Source organism: Saimiri boliviensis, chromosome 1 (genome assembly GCF_048565385.1).
Source record: "Saimiri boliviensis isolate mSaiBol1 chromosome 1, mSaiBol1.pri, whole genome shotgun sequence".
NCBI classification, from domain to species: Eukaryota; Metazoa; Chordata; class Mammalia; order Primates; family Cebidae; genus Saimiri; species Saimiri boliviensis.
The window spans coordinates 145,562,928-145,590,713 of record NC_133449.1 but is presented as its reverse complement, the minus strand read 5'-3'; the positions used below and the strand labels follow the sequence as shown (position 1 = coordinate 145,590,713).

Genomic DNA, 27,786 nt, shown 5'->3' with positions numbered 1-27,786 from the left:
ATGTACCTGTTTTAAGAGCCAACAATTCCATACTCCTAGATATACTCCCTATTTGTATACACCCAAAACTCTTGCCTGTGTACCCAAGGAGACATGTATTCTGTTCACTGCAGCATTGTTATAATAATCCAATTGTCAACAAATTGGGAAATAAATAAACCTAATAAATGGTAAACGGAGTAAGCACAGCAGCTAAAATGAAATAATTAGATTTATAGGCATTAACATGGATGGATGTTAGAAATATAATTTTAAGCCTGAAAAATAAGTTGTAGAATGTCACATGCAGTGATGTGATTTATATATAACTTGGAAGCAACAAAATGCCACAATATAGTATTTATGAATATATATACATTATGTAATAAAATATAAAAACATGGCTTGGACACACATCAAATTCATGATACGGTTACCTCTGGGCAGAGAGAAAGGACATAGGACTGACAGGGAGAATATACTGAACTCCATATACATTAACGTTTGATTTCCTTAAGGAAAGAATCCAAGGTAAATAAATGTGGGAAAGATTAACATGTGTTAGATTTTCATATCAAGTATGTTTCTTGAGTTTTTCTGTATTAAAATGTCTTTCATATATATAGTGTCTGACCTCCAGAATTAAACACTTCTGTGTTGAAGCAGACAAGAAATTGACTAAAATGTGGAGAATCTGAGTGACAGCCAACTTTTATCATGCAACCTTGGCCCGTTCTCTTAACCAAGGGAACCTCAGTTATCTGATCTGCTGAATGTGGACACTGCAAACCTTAAGGGGAGTGGGTATATGTTGTGAACACAGCAAACGCTATTGCATGAATCACATTAACACAGGAGTTTGTCTGTGAGCTAAAAACTAAATAGTATATTGTAAATTCATCAAAAGCTACTATTTTGTAAAACCTACCAGAAACAAAAAGAATATAAAGAGACTTAACAACTGTAGTTGGTCTCTGATTCATGTACATTTCTTTCCTTTTTCCTCAGCATTTCCTTCCATAGATGCAACAATTTAGAGGGCAGAGCTAATTTACTCATTGAAGCCTGAGAAACAGCCCATTCTATCTCTTCTTCACACGCATTGTAGGGTATAATATCTTAATGATGTCATCAGTCAAAAGGCCTTGGAGTCTTATTGTTTATCTATTAGAAATGTCTCTAGCATGGAATCTTCTAATACAGTCAGTTCCCCAAGGAGAAGACAATGTTGCAGATCTACCATGTGAGCTCCAAAACGCAGGGGTGATGCAGCGTATGAGGCATAGCTGCAGTTTTCTACGAACGAGTTGTTAAAAGAAGTTTAAAATGAGCTCTCTGTTAATAGCCACAATTTTCATTCTCTCTGAAAATGGATAGAGTCTGGCACCAGCAATCTCCCTTGATGTTAAATGCCTGCCGGCCAGTTTCCCTCTGAAGTTGTCTATTTCCTTTGCTAAAGTACGGGACATAAGTCTGAATTGTAAACTTCTACTAGCTATAGCAGTCAAGAATTTTTACACACACAACTAAATACTCTATGTTATACCACAAAGGATAAAAAAGTAGATTACATGTCTTTATTTCAGCAACACAACTGAAAGGATTTAGGTTGGTTGAAAAATAGCATTGTGGAGATAATTTGTATATGTACATTTCAACACTTCTGCATAAAATGATGTGTATCCAGTCCTTTTCTCTACTTCAGAGATACTCCCTAATTTCTTCTCTTGCCCTTTTAACAAATCTTGCTCCTCTAGGTGTGTCTATCTTAAAGGGTCATTTATGAACATGAAACCGTGATCCTTTCACCACTTCCAAGTCCATTTTCATAATCACTGCTGGGGTAAAGTTGGGGAGTTCAGTAGTGCAGTGGAAAAGAGAAGGAATCGGAAGTCAGACCCAGGCCTGTCACTTATGAGCTGTGGCAATTAACTTATTTCTACCTCTGTTTCCACCCTTGGTTAAAATGGGGATAATAACAGTATTTTCTCACAGAATTATATAAATGAAATACTGTATACAAAGTGACAAACAGAATGAAATAGATGTTAATCAGAATTAGTGTCACCATATTGTCATCATCATAATGGTTAAGTCAGCTGCCAGGTGCTGGAAAGTCAGTGCAGAGACTACTGGCATTTAAAGGAGACAGACACATCAACAAATACATACAGAAAGGGAGTCCCTACTTAAACGAGGAAATAACCCAGTGGCTGAGGGACTGAAGGAGCTGTGAAAGCCCAATAATTCTCCCTTGCTGCCATATCACTGTGTATGGCTGTAGCAAGCGACAAAGAAAAATAAATGTTTTAAAAGAACCATGCTTGGACGAGGTATCAGAATTCCTGTTTCATGGATCCAGGAATTCTAAGTATCTCATTACAATGGCCTTTCCCTGCAGATCACGGAGGCAGAAGGCCACTACAAAGATGTCTCAGTGCTGTCTCAGTCCCAATACTGACAACTGGACCCAAAGTTTGAGCTGAATGTCACCAAGGCTGAATTAGAGCCAAGGGCAAAAAGAAAATGATTCCAGATGCTTCCAAACAAGTGCCGAGCAAGACATCTTTTCTCCAGCTCAATGCTGAGGTTCCTAAGGCTCTGGGGCACTGCTGCATCCTCACCTTTATTTCTGTTGCTCACAGGGAAGGGAAAGTCTCTCTTCCTGATAGAGCTCCCTGTATACAAGCAGTACTCACATTCTCCTGCCAATAGGGCCTTTCCATTTTCTGTTCCCACATTCTGACTTATTTTTACTTTTCCAAACCAGAGGTACCTTATTCGATTGTTCCAAATAAGTCAGCCTGCTGGGAACTGTTGGTGGAGGCTGATATTCCAGGCACAGGCATTCCAAAGCAAAGGAGAACCTGCCGCTCCAGGTCACAGAACACCCTTCCTTTACTAATCAACTTTTTTAACACTCAAGATAAATTGAGTTTTCATGGAACATAATAAATATAATCTTCACTGTTTCCTCTTTCCGTACTATATGAAGAGGTCCTAGGTGTTTTTAAAAGTCATTTTTTTTGGTATAGTATTTGTTTCTGAGAAATTCGAAACTGCTCTAAGTGTCATTTATCTTCCAATGTCACTGTGGAGGTGGGCTCCCAGCTTCTATCTCCTGACCCTTTTGGCTGGTAAGAAACAGATGCTTCTTGTTAAGGGTGAATCTAATCGCAGTGGTGGTGTGCTGTGTGGCTGCACAAGAGGCTGAGTGTGACAGACAGATGGCTGACAGTGAGTGCCACATTTAGGAAGGGCTGACATTCACCCATGGCCACAAGAAGAGAGACAATGACCCCTCCTGTCACCGCATCCAAAAAGAAAAGAGTAGAACTTCTAGCACCTGAAATTTGTAATAGGCTTGAGGAACAAACTATTAATTTAAACTCTCTCCTAATGCTTAGTAATTCTTGTAAGAATGCATTTGAAGGTTTTGTACTGTACATCAAGTTGACATTTTATAAAGTTTCTTTCCGCTGTAATTTCTAAATTAGCATAATTCAATTTTTATAATGTTAATACATATTTACTAGGACATCCAACAAAAATCTTAGCTGAAATAAGAGTAATTTTCTCCTATGAGAATTACTTGAAGTTGAAATCACTTTTGTTCTTGGAGTCTTGCTCTGTCACCTGGGCTGGAGTGCAGTGGTGCAATCTCGGCTCACTGCAACCTCTGCCTCCCAGGTTCAAGTGATTCTCCTGCCTCAGCCTCCCAAGTAGCTGGGATTAGAGGTCTGCGCCACCACACCTGGCTAACTTTTGTATTTTTAGTAGAGACGGGGTTTCACCAAGTTGGCCAGGCTGGTCGCAAACTCCTGACCTTGTGATCTGCCCCCCTGGGCTTCCCAAAGTGCTGTGACTACAGGCGTGAGCCACTGTGCCCGACTCGAAACCATTTTTATGCTACAACTCAATAAACACCAATATTCTAAGACAGGTTTGGGGGGAAAACACCTTCTAGAGTAGAGCATTTCTTTTTCTTTCTTTTTTAAAAATTAGAGATGGGGTCTCACTATGTTGACCAGGCTGGTCTCAAATTCCTGGCCTCAAGTGATCCTCCCATCTTGGCCTCCCAAAGTGCTAGGATTACAGGTATGAGCCACTGTGACTAGCCAACAATAAAGCATTTCTATGACACATTTGGGCTCCCTGGAACTGGAGCTGGCCGACTGAAGACAACATTAGAGAGTCAGAAGACGGAATCATGAAACCTTTGTGGAAAAGAGCAAGTCCCATTTTAACAAAACAGCTGGGTCATTCAATATATATATATACTACATGAGTGAAAAAAAAAAAAAAACACCACCACCAACAAAAACAAACAAACAAACAAAACACAGCCTTAGTGTGCCTTTTTTTTAAAAAAAAAATGTACCAAAAGTTGCCATAAACAGTAAAACCTGGAGATATTTGAAAGTGAAAAGAGGGGTGGTAATAAGGGAAGACAGCTATATTCGCACATAGGCTTTCTCATGGTCTCAGCCATCCTTCTCCTTCCTCTGTGATCTCCTCAAGCCCTCCGCTGCCCTCCCCTCACTGTTCTGGACCAGGACAGAGATTGACTTTTCCTCTCCCAGCATCAACTTGGCACTGAACAAAGAAGCAACACTTCCTAAGCAATATCCAGTGCTTTCTACCAAACACATCAATTTGCTAACTGGATAAAGACTAGCAAAAATGTCTTTCCTACAGGATTTTTCTTTAAACATTACAAAACAATATTTTTTTACTCAAGATCCACAAAGTGTTAGAGCACAATTGGGGTTGTGTGAGAACCTCTGTTGAAAAGAGCAGAGACTGTATGTGCACATGGCTGTCTTCATAACAAGTAAAGATAAATGAGAATAAAAATAAATAATGATGATAAATGGCTGCTAACAGGATCAATGTCTCTGATGAGCTGTCACAAGTCAGCAGAAAATCACATTCCTTAAATTTTATAAAATCAGTAATATTTGATTCTTTAGAAATACCTGACAAATGTTGAAACTAAATGTTAAGTTCTCATTCAAATGCAATAATTTGAGGATAGGCAGAGGGCTATGCAATTAAAAACTTTATATTTAAATTTAGAAAACTAGTTCTAAAATCAGGAATACTTGCAATTATTGTAATAGAAATTCCTAAACTCCACAAAACCCCCACCATTTCATGTCTGTTCTTATACAAAAAAATAAAAATTAGCTTATAGAAGACCAGCAGGTCTGAATGTCATTATTAAATACAGTTGACCCTTGAACAACATGGGTTTGGACTGCATGGGTCCAGTTATATGTGGATTTTCTTCCACCTCTGCCACCCATGGGACAGTAAGACCAACTCCTTCTCTTCCTCTCCTCCTCAGCCTACTCAATGTGAAGATGATGAGTATGAAGATATTTATGATGATCAACCTGCACTTAATGAATAATAAGTACGTTTTTGCTTCCTTGTGATTCTCTTAATAACATTTCTTTTCTCTAGCTTACTTTATTGTAAGAATACAGCATGCGATGCATACAAAAATATATGTTAATTGACTATTATTGGAAAAGGTTCTGGTCAACAGTAGGCTGTTAACAGGTAAGTTTTTGAGGGGTCAAAAGTTATATGTTTCTTTTGCTGTGCAAAAGCTCTTTAGTTTAATTAGGATCCATTTGTCAATTTTTGTTTTTGTTGTAATTGCTTTTACAATCTGTCATGAAATCTTTGCCAGGGCTTGTGTCCAGAATGGTATTTCCTAGATTATCTTCCAGGATTTTTATAGTTTTAGATTTTACACATAAGTCTTTCATTCATCTTGAGTTGATTTTTTTATATGGTGTGAGGAAGGAGTCTAGTTTCAATCTTCTGCATATGACGAGTCAGTTTTCTAAGCACCATTTATTGAACAGAGAATCTTTTCCCCATTGTTTGTTTTGTCAATTTTGTCAAAGAGAAGATGGTTGTAGGCTGTGTGGCATTGTATCTGGGTTCTCTGTTTTGTTACATTGGTCTATGTGTCTGAAATGAAATCGTGTCCTTTGCAGCAACTGGATGGAGCTGGAGGCCATTATCCTAAGCAAATTAATGCAGGAACAGAAAAGCAAATATCACATAAAGAAGGGAACAAGAGACACTGGGGCTTACTTGAGGGTGAAAAGTGGGAGGAGGAGAAAATAGAAAAACTACCTATTGGATACTATGGTTATTACCTGGGTGATAAAATAATCTGTACACAAAACTTTTGACATACAATTTACCTATATAACAAACCTGCACATGCAGCCCTTGAAACTAAAATAAAAAGTTTAAAAAAAAGTTATATGTGAATTTTCAACTACATGGGGGTTTGTTGTCCCTAATCCCCACATTGTTCAAGGGTCAACTGTACATAGAAATGAGACAAATCCATTTCTAAAACCATTTTACATCTATTTTGTATCTGCCTTTACTGTCTAATTTCTGTTTTTGGTGAATATTCCCTTGTATTTTCTACATCCTTACAAACTACCTTAAAATATTGCTAGAAGGAAGAGAGAAATAAAAACAGAATATACACACCAGCACATTTGTAGTGAAAAGAAGTCAAATTAAAGGAAGCACTTCTAGTTACAGAGACATCTAAAAAGTGTTTTCTTTTGAGGGCTGGGGCTGGGCTTAGGTACAGTTCAGTAGGGGAGCTTGTTGACTTTTGAAGCGTCTTCCTGACCTGGGATTCTATTGAATGTACTTGCCTGTTTACCAAAAGATATGCACATTGTGTTTATTAATCAACAGAAGTATTATAATAGGCATCCCTTAAGCTAAGGCATCCCTTAATAAAATTATTGATACATTAATTATATTAATAATTTACTATAATGAAGATTTGGGGATGGGAATGACATGGTTTAATACAACTTAACCATGCAAATCTCTGCTTCTGGTGATCATTTTCAAAGACATGTTGTAAAAATAGGGCTACTGCCTATAAGCCAAAGTTGTGTTTCATCACACAACAGTAACTTACCATGTGTGCCCGGAAAAATGCGGGAATGAAGGACTGGTTGCATAGGTTGAGAATCCTGGAAGAGTCTTGTAGGACATAGATACTGCCAAAATCCACTTGACTGGGATGGATGTAGATAACTGGGCCTTCTCCAATGCTCTTTAAGTGACATACCTGAGTTCCACCAGAGAGAAAGAACACAGGAACAATTGGAAATGACTAGCCACTTTTAGCCATTCCTTCAGTAAAAAGCAAGGGTGTAAGAGGGTGCTTATGAGAACTGGCATCCCTTCTCACCGGTGTTCTGTGGTCTCAGGAACACAGCCTCCAGGCTGGACTTCTTCCCCAGAAAGGATGAGCAGCTTCCCAAGTCAGCCCAGAGCCATGCATTGAGTGGAAACCAGAATCTGGGTCCCTCACATCCCACACAGCACTCCAGCCTTAAGAACACTTAGTACCAGGTTAAGGGTCAGTACTTCAAAGTCAGATGTGGCTGGGTTTGAGTTCCAGTTCTGTCGCTTTACAAGTGGTGTGGCAGGGCAGGGCCACTGCACACAGTTGTACAGGTTGGGGACTGAAATGCACTTTGCTTTGCTCTCTTCTCCTTGTACCCTGAGCCAGGCACTGCGTCTGCCTGAGGAAGATGGCCCTTTTCTTTCATCAAGTTCCGCCTGCTCAGCAAGCTATCCTCTCATGGGCTGCATCTGTGGATGGGGCTGGGAGTGGGGTGGGGCACAGTGAGCCTTGGGGAGCAGGACCTGAACTGGTGGCATGTTTTGGGGTTGGTCTACCCTGGTGATGCTGCTTTATAAGTTAAATGGCTTATCTACAGCATCTTATATGGAAGAGATAAAAGCAAAATCCTAGTGTTTTATGCACTCTAAGCAATCAGAGTTACATCAAAGAAACATAAGCTGACATCACTAGTTTCCAAGTAAACCACATATTTAAGGATACATGTGGGCAAACCTCCTGTAGAATTTAGTGTTTATCCTTCAACTTAGCTTAAGCAGTGGAGAGCTTTCCATGAATCCTTCTTTGTCTTGGAGAGGGACTATTTCTCTTAACAGCTTGACTAGGCTAATACGGGGTATGAGTCAAGTCAATATACAAAAAAAGTTCAGATGAGCAGTGAAGGAAACTGATCTCCCAGCCCACATGTGACAAGCCAGTGATACCCAAACCCAGCTTTGCACCAGTAACAACTAAGGAGCTTGTTAAACACACAGATGTGCTGGGTCCCATACAGATGTGCTGGGTCCCTCCCGTCGGAGATTCTGATTTCAAAAGACTGGACAGGGGTCAGGCACGTGTGACTGTGTACGTGTGTACACACGTGTGTGTGTGAGAAACTCCTGGTACCCTGCTGGGTTTAAGGACAAATGCTATAAAATACCACTTCTGTTAAATGTAGCCATAAACAGATTCCTTAAAGTCACACAGCACTGGTATTTTACGACTGCAGAGAAAAAACATAAAACCCTACAACTGAGGCAGATGTGAATACATGCGGGCCTTAAGTGAGAAAGCACAAAATGTTTGAGAAGAAGCATAGCAATTTCAACTGCAGTTCTGGAAATGGACTCTCACCAAAGGGGGGTCCTGGCTCCCAAAGATCGAGATGTAAACCGTGGACCTGTGTTTTCCGGTGACCTGGGTCTCCAGGGCCAGCGGTATGTGGATGGTGCTGCTGGGGGGGATGACCCCGCTAGGGGTGGGGCTGGAAAGCAGCACAGCAGGCACATCCTCACACACCTGGTGGAGAGAAAACCAGAGGGGTAAGGACAGCGTAGCGTGGAACGAATAGCATATTCACTTATTTTGAAGTGTTTTCCTGAGTCTATAGGCCTCCTTTAGAAATGTCTTATTATTCAAGCAAGTAAATAGGGAATGAGTACCTCAACTCAGCCAAAAGGAAATCTGGTTAAGTGGGGTGAACATGAGGCCCAAAATTCAAAGTGCCCGACATAGCAACATGCAGAATTTTCCACAACACAAATAAGTTCAGGGCAACAGCTTTCTACTTTCCTTAGGAAAAGGTCCACTTACCACTTTCCAAGTTCCTTAACTTGGTCCTCTGCAACCCCATGCGGCATCCCCACTCCCTCACCCTTTGTGCTCTATCAATAGAGGCCGCTGGTGTTTCTGGAATCCATGACGCTGCTTCCCACCTCCAATCCTTTGCACTTGTAGTGACTCCTCCCAGAATGCCTGTTTCCGTCAACCCTTCTGGCACACTCATCCTGAATTCTCCCCTGGTTCCTCCAGGGCTCTAGGGTGGGAACATTTCCTCTGTCCCCAGGGAGCATCCTGTGCAGTCCTTTTCCACAGCATGCACTGGACAGCACCATGCCACCTGCATGTCCCGCTGACAACTTCTTAGCATACAGCTGGGCCTCTCCTCTCTACATACCCACTTTCTGACCCAAAGCTTATATGCTCAGTTTTTAAAATGAGGAATGAATGAATGAAAGAATGGACAAGTGTCCAATGTTGACCAACGTGTATTTCTCAAAACCCTGTTCTGCAGCATATTACCAGCTTTTACACAACAAGAACACAAATAAAATTTTTTGAATTCCATTGTATAATTCTGGGAACCATTTCTCAGAGCCTCTGCTGCCCTGGAGGAAGACAGAGCATGCAGGCATCACCTGCCCGGAGCACCCCACAGTCTTCCTGCATCTGGTCTGGTCTAACATGGCCCAGTCTACCTCCTCCTCCCCATGCCACAGGGCTCTGCCGAGCCTTATTATATAGCTTGAGGTCAGGCTGATCTATCTTTACCTAAGTTTTGATATTTTGTTCATTATGGATTTTTTGAAATTATTTTTTATTTCTTACAATATGGCATGAAAATATTAAGTATCTTGACTGTGTGTTTGGCTTCCCCTTAAATTTTGTGCCCGAGGCAAGTGCCTCATCCTGTGCCCAGCCCTGCTGTGCCGAACAACTTCCCCTGACCCCAGATGCAAGCTCCACTCTGAGTTCTTGAAATGACCACGCAGTGTGCAGAGCTGGGCTGGCTGCTGCGGAGCATCTGGGTGTTAGACCCTGTCTTCTGTCACCCCCACCCTTGGCTGGTTCTGTCTCAGAGAAACCCATAGAATCATTCTACTTCTCGGTTACGTCACAGCCCATTTACAAATGGCGTGGCAGGGCAGGGCCACTGCACATAGTTGTGCAGGTTTACAAGTGGCGTGACTTGTGAAAGGCAGCTTTGTTCTCCTAGCTAAGTCTATTCTGTTTCAGATTAAACACACGCATGACTTGGATTTGCAGGTGCCATGGATTGTCATTTTGGTTACTTTGAATGTGATGCTTTACTTTTTTCAAGTTTCCATTAGAAAAATACAATGACATGATCTGAAGACAAACTTCTGGCTGTGTCCTGACAGGCAGCCATCTCCTTCCTTAACCTGAATGCGGTAGTTCTCTGCTGCAGCCTAAACCTGCCTTGTTTCTGTGGCCTCCATATTGCTGTTTTATCTCCTATTGATCTTGTAGTCAAATAAAACCCCATATGATATTTTTACATATATTTTAATTAGAATATTGTACTTACATAACTGAGTTTTATACCCAAATGCATTCTTGGCAAACTGCATCTCAGAAGTAACCTTCCATTACTCTAATCTGTACAGATTTTTAAAAAATTGTTTAGCCATCTGTGTTAAACTGCTTAGTCTCCCACCTAGCTGGGTGTAGTGGCATATGGACAGACACATTTCAGAAAACATGAAGAGACCATTCCTCCTTTCTTATTCCTGTATTGTCTCTAGCTTTCTGGTCCAACAAATCTACTTATAAATATTGCATTACTTACTGATGCCATTCAAATCACAGCCATGGACATAGTGAAAACTCCTAGCTCATTTCCCATGCATGGTTAGTTGGCAGGCAATTATTTGCAGGTGCAATTCTGCGTGTTGGCTTAATTGACACATTCCCTTCTTTATCCAGGGTAATTTCCCTGGGAAATTAACAACGGTTTACACCTGCTGCTGCTCAGGCATGCAGCTAGCAATCCAACTATGACTTTATTACTATCTAAGGGTTAAAAATCAGCATTACTTAAGGTCATGTGTTTGGGAATGTGGCACTTCAAAGGGATTTCTCTTTCTCATCAAGGGAATGCAATGGAAGAATTAACACTGAAGAAAGAGAAAGGAACTCACCTGAGGCTGCACCTCATAGAATCCTGGGAGGTCATCTTGATTGGCAAGCTGGAGTGTTTTCTTGTATGGGTACTTCAGGAAGCAGTGCCCAAAGTCCACCTCTGTGTTGACCAGGTAGAGGGCAGGTACAACACACCTGATCGGAGGAGCCCATCACACAATTCAAAACAGAGAGCTTGTTTACACACAGAGAACGCAGTGTCCCAAGTGAGAGACATTTGTCAGTGTCACATAGTAGTTTTTCTCAAATAACCACATTAGTCACTTTCAGAGCTTCTCTCCTCCTGTCTTCCCTGTCTCTTGGCCCCCAGTCACCACTTTTTAATCAAAAAAGGACTAGAAGCAGAATTCCTTGAACAGCTGTCTGGTGGGTAATGACTCCTATTTCTGTTGTTTTAGATATTTGGCCTTCCCTGGGTAAGGGGTCTACACGGGACAGGATCCTTAGGGCAGTGAATCTGTTTCCATGCTAAACAGGGCCAGTGCCACCAGCATGGGGTCCTAACTAGCTGTGACACTTTGGACCAGTCAGAAAGGCCCCCAAGGACTAGGGACAGCTCACACCATCTAAATGACAGTAAAAATGCCAATTCTTCTGCAGAACAGCTGTCTTGGATACAGAGGCTCAGGTGGCTGCTCTGCCCAGAACTGGCACTGTGACTGTGATGGGGTTCTCAGTGTGCTGACACAGAGGGGGTGAGGTGGAAGGAAAGGGAGGGAGGGCTATATGCAGGAAAGAGAGGAGCTGAAGCCCTGTGTTTGCTGTTGGTGTACTATTGGGTAACCTGGATTTTATTTGGTGTCTGTGAATCTCAAGGTCTAACTTGTCCTATGCCATTGTTTCAGTATAGTGCCATGGTGAAGAGTACTGGCTTTCGAATTTGCAGAGCCAGCTTTGCAGACTGACCTTACTAAGTACAACCTGTGTGACCTTGGACAAGCTGCTTTCTGTCTCAGAGTCCCATTTCTCTCACAGGTCAAACGAGGATAGTTCTAGGGATTGATGTCGGTGTTATAAACTCTTCTTAGGGTGTTGGAAGGGCACAGCCCAGCACCAGGTAAGTGCTCAGTAAGAGGGAGTGAGCCTGTGGCAGAAGCATGGCAGGACGTCACTGCCGGCTCTCTGGAGAGAGTTACTGAGGCTGCAGTTCTAAAAGCAGTTCTTCTGTTAATAGTCAGTGAGTAGTTCCTACAGATTATGCCAAAAATCAGAACATGAAAGAGCCTTTATTTTAACCCCAAAGTTTACATGAGATGAGTGTTCATTTTTAGCTAGAATGGAAGTTGTCCGTTGACCCAGTGACTTTCTTAAAGCTGATCCTTTACCGCCTGAAATGCTGTGACTGAGAGGGCTTACACTACTTGACTTGGTTCACAGAATATAAGCAGAAAACTCAAAGCCTCTTTAGACCTTTTTATTGTTTTAAATTTAGAATTCCTATTGATAACTGTAGGGAAAGGGGCCAGAAAATATCTGAATAAGCCTGCATAGGAAAGAAATGCAACACTAGACTAAAAGACAAACCTGGGCACAGAGAGGACCACATTACAGTTTTTACTGTGTGTAAACAAAGGAAAAAATTAGGTCTTGCAGGAATACTAAGTTGTCAAGGCAACGCAGTGGGAACCCTAAGTTATTTCTGCACTGTTATTTATCTTCACCCAAGCCCAAGACATGTGAAATGTGTCAAGTTTTCTCTCCACCAGCCAGCACACTGCCCCTTCTTTAAAGTGGGTATCTTCCTAAGATTCACAAGAGATCTGAATTCTAGAGATTAACATGTTAGCTTGATTATCAGTTTAACAACTCACGTTCTCTATTTCCTGTATAAAGCATTTTCACACATACACCTTAAAGTCCCAGATCTAGACACTGTTTGCTTTGGGAAGAGTATGGCCTCATGCTTTTACTTAGGATCACATCATTATCAGTCGATGACACCACCACCCTCATCAGCACTACCCTCATCAGCACTATCGCAGTGACTGTAGGCTGGTTGAAAAGACATAGTCAACAAATGGCTGGGTCATGATTTCAACCTGGCTGCCTCTCTAAGAGAAAGAGAGGATTTGGAGACGGTTCTGAGGCATGTGCATTGTTAAAAATGAGTCTCATCTTGGGGGCCCACTCCTAGCCTGCAATTCAAGTCACAGCAGCAGTGTCCTGGGGCAGGGACCTCTTGGCTCCACGGACCTTCCACTACAGGACTGACAGCAGCGTCTTCCTGCTGCCTAACTCCAGAGCACTATATTCGAAGACGAAAATCAAAACCAGCAGCTCTTCAGCGCTTCCTGCTAAAAACCTTTCCGGTTGCATACTTTGAAAGTCAGACTCATTAGAGAGGGTCTGGCCTGTTTCTTCACTATTCTTAGCATTCTTTGCCCACACTCTACAAAACACACACACCTCTTCTTATCTCTACCAAAGGTGCTTTTAGAACCATTTGCTGCTTTGTCATTTGAATATCAGATTCAACTTCCCTTCCCAGGAAGGCAGGATAAAACCAGTGTGCTTGGGTTGGCAGGCGAAGCTGCCTTCTGGGAGGCAGCCCGTTACTGGAGGCTCAGGGGTGACTCCGGATAAGAGCAGGCTGGGGAGAGATACCTTGCTGTAATTAGGAGTGCCAGCACCTCTTCTCCAATGCCCTCCACGTCCACCACCAGTGCCAGCTCATATTTCTGCACAGTGTTGGAGCACAAGGTCACCTGGAAAGAAGAAGTTGACAAGTTGCTTTTCTAAAAAGCAGATTCTCTCTCTACACAGGGGAGAGGAGCCCTGGGAGGACTACTGATCAGTGTGGTTTCTAAGTGCTTTACGGATATATGGTGTTTCACATTGTTAGTTGAACAAGTTACACTGTAGGGTCAGGGCATGCTGAGTGTTTTCAAAGGCCAGGGTAGAAACCAAATGGCTTTTAGTATAATGGCTTTGCTCATTTCTGAGGAGGTTTTGTCAAAGAAGCCACATACCTGCATAAAAGGGAAAAATGAGCATGAACGATGAGCAATATTAAACCAACTTTAATTACTGCGATTTAAATTGTTCCCTGCCACTGGGCTATATGAATTATGAAAACATAACACACTAATGAAACGCTATAGCACAAGCTCTCTTATGGTAAAACAAGGGGAAATAACCATGCCAGTTCCCAAAAAATGACGTAAGAAATCAGTTAGTCTGCTTTACCAAAACTGTGCTCCCACCACCCCACAGTCTTTATTAGATCAGAAAATAGAAAGTGCCCAAGAAAGGTCTATTTGAGGACAACAGAACGTGGTCAGAATATAAACAGATTTCAGAGCTACTTAGGTTCCAAATCTAGCAAGTTGGAGTTAAGTAGTAATGAATAGCACGGACAATTCATTCAAGAAGTTTAGCAGCTGCTAGGGAAGATTGAGGGTCAAGGGAGGCTGTTGAGGGGGCTGCTCAGAACATTTTACCCTGTGTTTTTATTTGCTGTGAAGCTGTACAATTAGACTTTCCAAAGCCTTGGTGCAATTTTTAATTGCTTCAAAATTATTTGCGCTGGAAGAGGTACTTGCAAGTCTAGAACACGGCTTCTGGCCTGGGTGAAGGCTTTTCAAACTATAAATTATGTATCTGGTACTAATTAACATGTTTTCTGTTGCAGAGGGATCACTGGATGCAAATTCGAGTCCACACGGACCTGGTGAGGTACAGATCAGGAGGAAAAACTATAGCTTGGAGAAAGCTTTCCAAATATAAAGGAAAAATAAAGTGACGATGAAGTCATTGATTTGGAAAGAAACAGAGGACCCTAGTGTGACTGTAGCCCCCTGTTTATGTATCTGGGCTGTGGCTAGAAGGAAAAACAAGGGGTTTTGGCAGAAGGCTGCTAGTGAGACACCAAATCTTTTAATCTTCCTGAGATATCTGGGAAGCAACAACAACAGAAAAGATGAGTAACACATACTCTGAGTATTACGAAGTGAGAAGGAAAGAACCCTAGCGCAGCAGCGCTTCCCACTAGGAAAGCCACAGTTAGCAGTCCTGAGACCTTACGATCTATGTTATTGAGCCTCACTGGGCCCAGGGAGGAGCCAAAAACTCCTAGAAAAGCTTTAGGATGAGTGGATTCAAGCTGAGGTATCGTGAGGCATTTACAACAAATTTGGGGGATAAAATGATAGCCAGTTTAAATATTCAGTGCTAAAGACCAAAGAGAAAACTACTAGCTTTAGCTACGAAGTCTCATCTTTTTTTAACTTCCCAGAAAGTAAAAAACAAACAAACAAAAAAAACATGTCAATTTAGTAGGCTTAAATATTGCTAGACCAAACTGTTTGGAGGAGCAAAAATGAAGGAAGAGAGCTAAGAGGGAAGACAGTGAAGGGTGAAATAACTCCACTGGTGGCACTGTGAGGCCATAACCAAAGCACTGAAGTGTCCTGATTACAGACAAAACATGGAAGAATGAGGAAGTGGACTTCTCATGGCTTTTCCAGTGGAACTCAAGATAAGGAACTGTTAGTGCTATCACAGCCACCATGAAGCCCAGATTCAGATTACAAAGCTGAATAAACTGGATGTCATCTTTGGTGTAAGTGTGGCTATTTATTGGTATCTAAAGGATCTGAGTCTGAAGGAAAGATAAACCTAAGTATCAATAAGTTCTGAAATCTGTTTCTATTAGTACCGATGGGTGTACTGTCTGGCTATCAGTGGTTTCACTAGAAATACTGAGAACTCACTCTTCTGGTAAAGGCAATGCATCTAGATTAAGGTAAAGCTACTGGAGCAGTGCCCATTTCTTTGCCCAATGTATCTGTGTCTGATTTATTTCATTATAGGCCCACTTTTTCCTGTAAGTTGACAGCCACCCCCTCCTGCTGGCACTGGACATACTAGAGCAAATCCTAGATGAGGGACCAGTGGCTGTTTTGAAGGTTCAGCTGTTTGGCTGTGTGTGGAGCAAGGCCATGCACTTTACCCTGATAGCAGCAAATCCCTGGGGGCGAATAGTGCCACAGTCGGGCGTGATGGTGAATTCTTTTGGTTTCATTGAGGATGTTTCTTCCTTGGTCCAAGATGGTCTTTTGTAGTCTGCATGCTGCTCACAACATGAAATGCTTTTACAGCCAAGGCCATCCCCAGGAACACGCAGTTTGAAAGTCATGGGGACCAAAGAAGTATTATTGAGGGAACATGTCAAGGTATGAGGAAACCCTGGAAAACAAAATATGAGGTGAGAAATAAAAGCCCCCCATACCTTCCTTGACCCTCAATCTCCCCTAGCAACTGCTAAGCTTCTTCCATGAACTGTTTGTGCAGTTCATTACTACTTAACTCCGACTTGCCCTCAGTACTGTTTTTAGTGTTTCACTCCATCAATAAATACATTTTCATTCATTAGTGTATTTATTCATTCATTTATGCATTCACTTAATGAATATTTATTATGCATTTACTACGTGGGAGGTTAAACAGCAGATACAAAACAAACCCCTTGATTGCCACCCAGGCCCTTCCAGAGAGGCAGCCTCTGTTAGGAGTTTGCTGAGTAGCCTTGCAGAAGTATATATTGCATTTATTTCTTGCACAAAAATATGTATTTTTTACATGGAATCATGCTTGCTTTTTATTTGCCTGTGTGTGAAAGAAAAAGCCTACGTAGTTTTGCCCACTGGGTGACCCAGAGCTTGGCAAGACATGGTAGAGTGTGTCTTGGACCTGCCTGGGGATCACGCTTTTAGGGCTGATAATACAGTGTCAAAAAATAGCCTCTCCCAAGAGAGACTTTACAAACTGCTTTAGAGCTGGCCAGAGACTAACACCTGACTTTTACCTCACTAAGACAAAGCTGTTTTGTCATCATATCTAGCTTTGTTCCATGAAACTCCTCTCTTAAGAGATGTGGATCTTCTTTGCTTGGCAAGCAGTACACTAAGCTCTGATTTTCTTTTTCTTTTTCTTTTTCTTTTTCTTTTTTTTTTTTTTTTTTTTGAGACAGAGTCTTGCTCTGTTGTCCAGGCTGGAAGTGTCGTGGCACGATCTCAGCTCACTGTAACCTCCACCTTCCAGGTTCAAGTGATTCTCCTGCCTCAGCCTCCTGAGTAGCTGGGATTACAGGTGTTTGTCACCACGCATCACCATGCGCAACTAATTTTTGTATTTTTTGTAGAGATGGGGTTTCACCATGTTGGCCAGGCTGGTCTTGAACTCTTGACCTCAGGTGATCCACCAGCCTCAGCCTCCCAAAATGCTGGGATTATAGGTATGTGCCACAGTGCCCAGCCACTAAGCTCTCATTTTTGATTTCCTAGGTGGCTATTGTATCTGATACCACTTTCAGAACAAGAATAATAATCTATAGACACAGGAGAACAAAAATGCATACTTTTACTGGATGGAAATGCTAGTCTTCTACCTTGAACCCTGCTGTAATAAAATGCACTTGGTCTCTTGGAGTAATGACTGTTACTGTCGGGGGTACTTTGAGTTGATCTACTTCTGCCCCATGTCTCGGCTTTTCTCTACATATTAGGCCATTGGAGGAAGCACATTCATGTACCTTTGTGATTACGCACCTGCCAACCTACTTGGAATATATCTTTCATGGAAAAAGAACTGTGAGACTGAGTATACTTGAAGGGTTATTCTTGGAAATTCCAGAGGAACTGCTAGAAAGTCAGTTTCACAATCATGCTACATGTGACTTTCCTGAACTTACCAAATAATGACTCTTGAAACTACAGAAGGCTTACCCTTATTTGATCTGACCACTTGTGAGTTAGACGTTCTGTGAATGTGGAGTGTATTATGGAAAGTGGGTTCTATAAAGATTCAGGTGGGTCTTCCACGCCATTGCCCAGACTGCTTCCTTAAAGCCAGAAGTTTTTCACAGAATAAAGCCAGTTATGACCTCCTAGTTACAATAATTCCTTGTACGAGTATACGAGTACCTGTAATATCCCATATTGCTTGTCATGAAGCCTAAAGTAAGGGGATGCTGATTTGTTAAAGACTGAAGGTCATGAATAAGAAAGTTATTCCTAGGTTTCTAGTTGCAACCAATCCTAATACTATTCTATCTACAGTCCACCTGAATGCAAGTGCTTCACAGCTGTAGACCTCTATGCTCCCTTCTTTTAGTGTCTGGTAGACAAAAAAATCAATATTTATTTGCCTTCTCTTCAAATAATTAACAACATAATTGCATGGAATGTCTCAAGGATTCACAGAGGCACCTGATATTTCTTCCAATACTAGTACATGATTTAAAATACAACATTCTTAGGCTGGGCACGGTGGCTCAAGCCTGTAATCCCAGCACTTTGGGAGGCCGAGACGGGTGGATCACGAGGTCAAGAGATCGAGACCATCCTGGTCAACATAGTGAAACCCCGTCTCTACTAAAAAAAAATACAAAAAATTAGCTGGGCATGGTGGCGTGTGCCTGTAATCCCAGCTACTCAGGAGGCTGAGGCAGGAGAATTGCCTGAACCCAGGAGGCGGAGGTTGCGGTGAGCCGAGATCGCGCCATTGCACTCCAGCCTGGGTAACAAGAGCGAAACTCCGTCTCAAAAATAAATAAATAAAATAAAATACAACATTCTCAAAAGGTTCAATTCTCCTCCAAGATGCCTATTTTCACCTGACCTAAAAAGCCCCTAAGAAGACTAGCAGAAACTAGCAGCTGAAGATCACAAGGCTGCAAAGGAAAAATTACAATTCTTTAAAAATATAGTACATTATTTGGTACATGACCGCTCTACTAAAGAATGGACCCTAATGAGAATCTTAAATTGATTCAGCAACCTGCAAGACAAAACACTAAATTATAATTGAGAGACTTTGGAGATTCATGGAATATTTTAGACAACGGATTTTTAATTTTTCTAATAAAGTAAAAATCTCCACAAAGCAAAGGGAACTGTGTTGGTAGATCATTATGCAAATCAGGTGGCATTTTTGTCATGGTCCATAGAAATAATTCACACTATGGGAAATCAATAAGCACATACACCCAATTCAGTTTGGAAATATAAAATTTAGCTTCGGATTTAGAAAACAAATGTTGTCTAAAATTGGGAAGCTCTGTTCATTCCAATGGTCTTTGGAATACCAAATATGCCCCTGAATCTAAGATGGTCTTTGACAAAAATATTTTACCATAGGTAAAACATCACCATCATAGAAGAGAGGAAATAATCTCTGAATAAGAATCGATGGGAAAATGCCTCTGTAGCTGGTGACGTGGCTGGCTCCTGCCTCACATCCTGCTACCATATCCAGAAACATTGGACAAGAGGGATGTCGGTCTCTGGAATATATGTGGACTGGGCCCAAATCACAAAGTTCAGAATATGTGCTTGTAATTGTACATTCTTTGGATGAGTTTGAGCCTTTCTGTACAGAAAGATCACTGCTATGACTATGTCTAAGGAATTGTAGACTAAAATTTTCCCACCTGGGAAATGTCACCTTACACTATGAGAGTTAAAAAGAACTATATAGTATGTTAGCCCTTTGATAAAAAATTTCACAATCCATAATTTTGGGAAATGTAGAGCATAAAAAGAGTATTATTGATCTTAAGTTGGCCCAGTTCTCTGAGGTTCTCAGAGTTCCCTGATGAAGAGTTTTACCTTTCCCTCTGACGGTCATCAGATCTGGTTAGCTCCCTCAGTAACTGATAGACTATTCACTTTATGAAATAATAACTAGAAGATTCACGTGATCACAAGTATTTCATCAATCTGAGTCAACCTTGCTTCATGCAGACATAAAAAAATATATTTTAAGAACCAGCTCATCTGTAAGTTCAAGAAGACTTTCCTAAAATCCCACCCTCAGAAGCCCTCCCCTCTTTCCACCTGAAGAATGAGTACACTGAAAAATAAACCAGTGAAGGTGTTTTTCAGAGCCTTCTAACAACTGATCTTGCAGTTAAACTGTGAGGTGGACTCTGAGGAAAAAGATGCCCATAGAAGCTAAATTACTGGCTGAAGACATGTTGAAAAATACTCTCACTGGAGATCTTAAATAGAGGTTTTCTAAAAAACAAAAAACCTTCAGAAGCAGGTGACCTTCAAAAATAGACGGCTATTTCAAGTCCCTCAGAACAAGCAGACGTTACCCACAGTAGATAGCTTCTGCTCAAGACTGATGGGATGAGATTTTGTCAGATGCCTGACGATACTGCTTCTCACACTCTCCCTTGTGTGATTTTGTTCTTTATCATTTCACCCTATTACTCCTTGTTTCCTATCTTAAGGTTATACAGTTTTGATACACTCTGTGATGTCTCTCTTACTTTCTAAGATAATTCTATGATCACTAAATCTGGTTTTGCCCCCGACTCCCTACTTTACACCCTCCTAAGGTCAATTTAGATATTTCCCCTTGAGCTACATACTGCCAGTTCATATCAGTGTCATGGAAGAGACACCAGTAATGAGTCCTTCAATGCTTATGTTTATCTAAACAACTCTGTCGCCAAATCCCAGACAGGTTATCATATTTTGTAATAATTTCTCTGTCCAAATTATCCAATGGCCAAGTTCAATAAATGCTCAGAGGTTTTCAAACTCCTTATTCTCATTCAACACATCCTTGCACCTCCTGAAAAATAGTGGGTTTGCAGATGTTTAACTGACGCTTTAGTGTATCAGCTAGCATGCCAGTTCTTACTTGGTCCATTTATTCTTTGACCAATCCAAGGATTCGTCTGTGCCTCAATGTTCCTTCAAGTACAATCACTACCCAATTCTATTATCTGACTCTCTCATGCTACTACAGCTGTAGTCAACAGAACTAATTATTGGGTATGTGATCCAACATCCAATCCTACCATCAAAAATTTTTATAGCCATGGAAATTTTAGGAACCAGTATATATTACTATTACCAACCACCCACTATCCGAACATCAACAATCCCAACAGACCCTGATGCAAAATCTGTATCTTCACCGCCAAGCAAATAAATGCCACATCTCCAACACTAATCTATAACAGACTCCTCTTTAGGAATGGAATTTAGTGCCAATACAAGGATAACACTGTCAACTTCAGTTAGCTTACTGTATTCCCCAGCACTATATTAGCCTCTGCAAACCCTTTTCCAACCCCACACAGTATGTCTGCCATTCTGAAATAACTAAAATAGTCTTCCAATTCTTGGCTCACTCCTGGAACAATCAGTTACACTTTTGCAACAGGACCTATATGCATCCCTATTAGACTTTTATTCCTGAGCAAGCTCATGCTCTTCTGTTTCATTAATGCCTTACTACTTGCACATGTGGGATAATAATTAGGAAGTTTCAAATGCCTCTCCACATCCTCGAGTGTTACCATACTTCTTTGTAAAGAGTCTGATGAGAAGCCAATCCACCTGGGGAAATAATGGTACTCTGTGGGAGTCATGAGGCTCCAATTGTGGGGTCATATAATTAGAAATTATCACAAAATCGTCCCTCACTTTGGCTCATGCAGTGCAGACTCCAGAAGCAGGGCAGAGTAGCCTACATCCACTGATACATGTGGTTTTGGAAACAGATTGCCTTAGATCTCCTCTTGGCAGGCCCAAAAGTTATGTTATTGCTGACACTTCCTGTCACAATACAGAGAAGATTAAAGAATTTGTAGCTAAGCTAAAAGAAAAGATAACTTAGGTTTTGAAGGTGGATTAAGTGGGTTTTTGAGATGTTTTCATGTCTCAGGTTTGGGAAATCTTGGGGGTCATGGTTCTGCAGTGTTTTCTGGCCTCTTGCATAGCTGCTATATCATCAAATGGTTCAATAAGATACCAAAAAAGAAAAGTAAATTGTTGCTAATTTTTGGCTAAGTTCATTACCAAAACTTTTAGCCGAATCAGCTATAAGGAAAAGCTGTTGATTTTTATTTCTATGGCTCAAGGAAACTAAGGATAAATTACCCAATGATAACCTTTCCTGGAGGAAAGATAACCTAATAAAGGAGATTCAGTTGGAAGACAGTTAAGGGAAAAACCTATCCAACCTTGGAGCATGCATACCTGGGGTTGTGTGACCTAGAGTGTGACTCAGAGCTCCCAACATCAAAAACCCCACTCTAGATCTGATGGAGAATAATGTTATCAGTGTCACTGTTTTGAAAATGAGTAAGAGCCTTTAAATGGACACGAGTTATTCTCTTATTTGGCATAAGCACTTAGGAAAAGGAGGCGATGATAGGAGAGTTCTGGTAAACAGGAAGAGGAAGTGGAAAGGCTACTCCTTTTGTCTCAGCGGAGTGTGGGAAGGAGAAGAGTAAGTGAGTGGCCAGATGTGTACATCATGGCGTCTCCCTTACATGCCAGAATCTCAGGGACAGGGTGGCTAAAGAGGTTGAGGGGATGCTGGAAGCAGAGGGACTTCTGCCTGGCTGTCTTGTTGGGAATCTCAGAGCAGACCACTTCACAGAACATCCTCATACCTGCCTGGGGCAGCTAACTATGGATAAAAATGGTATGGTTAGGCAGAAAGTACTGGAATATCTCAGTTCCCATGTGACTAGAGAAGGACCCAGCCATTACACATGGATACACAGCACCCACTTCCTCCCACTCACGGTTCTGGAAGGTAGCTGGGTTGAGAACAGTGAACTTGCCATGGGTCTGAAACAAGGCTGCCATCGCAAGAGGCCAGACAACCATACCTCAATAGCTATGAAGGGAGAGGAGAGTTTGGCTCAACACTGTCCAATGGAAATACAACGCAAAACACAAAGAGGTGACATTAATTTTAACAACATGGTGTATTTAACCGAATATGTCAGAAATATCATTTCAACATGTAATCAGTAGTATTTTACACTTACAGCACATTTCAGTGTGCTCAGTAGCCTCCTGGGAGAAGCACAGGCCTAGCTCTAGGGAGGATGGAGTCAATGGAAGCCAAGTCAGTGTCGGCTCTGATGGAGCCGAAAGGACAAGCCATCGTTTCAGCAATATCTCAGTAGAAATGGGCACATGGGTAAATGGTTAGTTTCACGAGGCACCCACAGACCAGTGTCTCAGTGCTCCCCAACTCCTGCCACGTTTGCTTGATAGGGTGGGAACGCATGAAAAACACTAGATGAATTATAAAAACGACTTACAGGGCCAGGCGTGGTGGCTCAAGCCTGTAATCCCAGCACTTTGGGAGGCCGAGGCAGATGGATCACGAGGTCAGGAGATCGAGATCATCCTGGTCAACATGGTGAAACCCTATCTCTACTAAAAATACAAAAAATTAGCTGGGCATGGTGGTGCATGCCTATAATCCCAGCTACTCAGGAGGCTGAGGCAGGAGAATTGCCTGAACCCAGGAGGCGGAGGTTGCGGTGAGCCGAGATCGTGCCATTGCACTCCAGCCTGGGTAACAAGAGCGAAACTCCATCTCAAAAAAAATAAAAATAAAACGACTTATATTTTCTTTGCAAAGAACGTATAATATGATTAGATTAAGCATCTTTTAATGTCTTTCATAGACCTTCTATTCTGTTCATACACTTACCAATTCATAAATGTCTATTCATCTATATTTTGCCAATTTTTCTATTGGATAATTTAACTTTTCCTCATGGATTGGCAGGAGTTAGTTTCATGTATTCCGAAGCTTCATGTATTCTGATTTTAATGCTTTGCCTATTATTTATGTTGCAAGCATTGTCTTTTTCCTGTGTTCATGAAATCTTTTTGTTTGGAAATTTTCTTAATGCTAGGTAAAGGGTTAAAGAAACCAACCTTTTTCTTCATGGCTTTTACATTGGGCATCTTGTTTAAGACTTTCATTCCTCAAGTGATCTGAAATTTCATACTGAGCATGTGTAAATTCCCCTATAGTCATGGCTTTGTTTCTATTAGTCTATTTGCCTATGCTTTAAAGTATGTTTTCATATCTGATAAAGTCCACAGTCACTGATGTTTGTTTCAAAAATTTATTGGCTCTTCTGTGAATTTTTCCCCAGGGAATTAACCAATTATCCTCTTCCTGTAGTGTTTGCACATTTATTGTTAGGTTATTATATAGTTTTATATTCTTAAATGATATTTTTCTATATTTTCCAGTTAACCATTGCTGATATGTTAAAGAAATACTTTTTAATAATATTTTGTTTGAATACATTACTAAACTCTTGTAAATTCGAATGCTCTGTGAGTTAACTACCACAGTTTTTCCAGGTAGAGAATAACACATTCTATAAACCATGATAGTTTTGGCTTTTTTCTTTTCAACTATGTATCTTTTATTTCCTTATCACATTGGCTAGGACCTCCAGGACAATGTTGTATGATACCTTGACAATAGGTTTTTGTTTCTTTTGCCTCTGAAAATGAGTAAGAATGCTTTCAACATTTAATTGCAATATCCCAGTCCCCAGAATAGTGTCCAGAACACAGCTAAATGATTATTACTAAATGAAGGTTACTAAATGAATAAATAAAGGTCCCTATTAAATACATTTTCCCACTATAGGCTTTCTTTCTATTTTTCATTCATCATACAAAGGAATTTCCCTCCTCCTAGTTTTCTAAGAATTTTTAAAAAATTATGAATAAGTGTTGGAGTCTGTGGAATATTTTTCTCAGCATGAACTGAGATGATATAAATTGTGGTAAATTACATGACTGGATTTCCTGTTATTAAACCATTTTTGCATTTCTGGGATAAATCCTACTTAATCATGATGTAATTTTAAAAATACATCTCTATGTATGTGATTTGCTAATGCTTTATAATCAAAGTTCATAAGTGAGATTGGGCTATACTTTTCTTTTCTTGTGTTATTTTACTGTGAATATATTTGTCTCCTAAAATGAGTTAATAGCTTTCTACATATTTCCGTGATGTGAGATACATCCATTTCTTCACCATTTAGTAGAACTCACTTGTAAAACTGTTTGACCTAGTGCCTTTTGTTCAGGGGTAGATACTTGACTTCTTCTCCAGTTTATTTTGTGATTACTTTTCTATTGAGGTTTTCTACTTCTTGTGGCAATTTTAATAACATAATTTTCCCCAACTCATCCATTTCTCCTATTGTTTTATGGAGTTGTATATAGCATTCTCTTATCTGTTTTTATTGCCTTAAATATCTGCAATTTTATTTCTTTCCTGGTTCTAAATGAGAGTTATGAGGGTTTGTTGTTGTTGTTGTTGTTTAGAGACAGGGTCTTGCTCTTTTGCCTAGGCTGGAGTGCAATGGTGCAATCACAGCTCCCTGTGGCCTCTATCTCCTGGGCTCAAGCGATCCTCTTGCTTCAGCCTCTTAAGTAGCTGGGGCTACAGGTATGTACCACTACACCCAGTTGATTATTTTATTTTTTGTAGAGATGGGATCTTGCTATGTTGTCTGGGCTGGTCTTGAACTCCTGGGCTCAGGCAGTCCTCCCACCTTGGCCTCCCAAAGTGCCAAGATTATAGATGTGAGCTACTATGCCTGGCTGTTTCTTAATTGATGTTGCCCAGATTTGCTAAGTTACCACAAAATTGCTGGTTTTCTCCCACTATCCTTTACCTTCTTCAGGAAGTAACAAAATCCCTAAATTTTGGTTGTGAATGTGGCCACCCAGAATGAGGCTGTATTTCCCAGCCTTATGTGCAGCTTGCTTGTGGTCACACAACTAAGTACTCACCAATGGGATATAACCATATATGGTGTGTGCAACTTCTAGGAAGTGTCCTTAAAGGGAAGGGGTGTACCCTTTTCCTGTCTCTTCCTCCTCTCTGCTGGCTGGAATTGAGTATGATGGCTAAGGTTAGGGCAGATATCTTGACCAAGACATGGAAGTTACACACTACCTATGATGGAACCACAGAATTGAAGGAGCATCCGGCTATGCATTATAAGTACAAATGTTTTTCTTCAGTTTAAAATTTCTCAGCCACCATTTCTTCAAATATTGCTCTTTGGCCATTTTCATTCTTTCTCCATCTAGAATTTCTATTAGATACATGTTAGAACTTTTAAATCAAATCTATATTCCATGTCGCTTTATTTCCCTTTCATATAGTTCAACTCTTTGGCTTTCAGTGCTACATTCTGGATGAATTTCTCAACATTAGTTAATTGTCAGTGTGTAAGTTTTATGCCTGTCAGTGTTTGGGGAGCTCAAGTGGAGGAGACAGATAAGGCATGGAGGAGTCTCACAATTTGTGATGCTGACTTGTACTTAAGTCCTTGATATCAATACAATACTCCTCCTCTCAGCTACACCTGGGGTCCAGCAATCAATCCATACATCCTTCGGCTCATCCACTGTGTGTATAAATCTCTAGTCTTATGCCAGTGTAGGAGAGGCACAGCTGCCAAGCTGTGTAGAATGAGGGTAGGTAATAGATGGGGACTGAACAGCCACATCTAGGATCTACAACTCATGCTCCATTTAAGGATCATGCAAAAGGAACATATCGAATGTTCAAAATAAATGTATTTCTTTTTAAATTACAGAGCTACCATAAAAACTCTTTAGCCAGTGATGATAATTTCTTATAAACAAAATCTGTCTGATAGGTAGAGTTAAGAGAGTGACTGCACTCTGCCAAATATATATTACTTTGAGTATCTTTACAATTTTTTTAATCTTACCACAATCTGGCTTCTGCTGACACCACTGTTAAAACTGTAACTAGAAATCACTAGTGATATCTACTACTCAACTTGGAGCACATTAAATGAAGTTATTCATGTTAGAAGTAGCCCCTTTATAAAAACCAATACCTGTACTTTAAAACTCCTGAGTTTGTGATGTATTTATGGTCACTGGTATTCACTGGAAAGTGTAGATACTTCAAAGCGAAATAGCATTTTGGGGAAATCAGTGGCATCTTGGCATCTTCTCCTTTGCCATATTTTATTGAACTGTACTATATTAGGGGCCTTGATGTTTTTTAAGGGTCTGACTTTTAGATAAAAGAGTTTCAGATATTCGTGGAGCTCAATAATGGTCTTACCACTGGTATATAGCATTTACATTAACATTTCAGAACTGAACAATAGAGTAGAATCCAAACAATGAATTGGTATGAGATTTCTTGGGGTAACTGACTTGGGACGGTTATGTGAACTGTTTCTCATGCAGGGCAATGAGATATAGGGCACATGTTTTGAACGTCCTTGTGCTGGGCTTTGTATTCCAGTGCTGTGGAAGTGGGGTTCTTTGTAAACCTTCTTTCTTCCATGTGGAGAGAAGGAATTCTATTCGATTTCTAATTTAAAATGGAAAATTACTCACCAAAGGAAACATCACCAAAGTGCAGAGCCGGAACATTAAAATGGAAGGTTGGTCCAATGACACAGCCTCTGGAAGTAGGGAAACAAGGTGGAGAAGAGGGAGAGAATCCAGTGAATCACTCACAATCAGGAAGTGGGGCAAGACTAAGTACAAAAACCATAACTTGCCATTCAATCAATTACAGTATCTAGGATTTAAAGAAAGGATGACACGGTGGTCTATCACAGTGGTTCTTAAAATTCTTTTTCATGATTCAAACCTTGGTTTTGGCAAACAATCCTGTGGTTAACTTATCTTATTTCTACCAATGAATGGGTGAGAGCCAGAGCAGGTGGATCACAAAACAATGGTACAATATGTTGTTATTTTGAATTAGACACATATCATGTAAAGTTATTAACATGTTGAGAAATAAAAATTATAGGTCTAATCATGTAACACACATGAAAGACTATCCTTAATACTAGTAAT

At 40.7% G+C, this 27,786-nt stretch overlaps 1 protein-coding gene across 5 annotated transcripts in view; it reads right to left on the bottom strand.

The window, feature by feature from the left end:
* The window catches only part of HYDIN (HYDIN axonemal central pair apparatus protein), a 444,836-nt gene that overhangs the window by 239,390 nt on the left and 177,660 nt on the right, over positions 1-27,786 (bottom strand). For all 5 annotated transcript variants that reach the window (XM_074406071.1, XM_074406078.1, XM_074406094.1 and 2 more), the window contains 6 exons: positions 27,316-27,383; positions 16,065-16,300; positions 13,718-13,818; positions 11,113-11,248; positions 8,525-8,689; positions 6,956-7,108 (listed from right to left, as the gene is read on the bottom strand). In XM_074406071.1, coding sequence (XP_074262172.1) covers positions 6,956-7,108; positions 8,525-8,689; positions 11,113-11,248; positions 13,718-13,818; positions 16,065-16,300; positions 27,316-27,383 — 859 coding nt within the window. The remainder of the gene's footprint in view (positions 1-6,955; positions 7,109-8,524; positions 8,690-11,112; positions 11,249-13,717; positions 13,819-16,064; positions 16,301-27,315; positions 27,384-27,786) is intronic.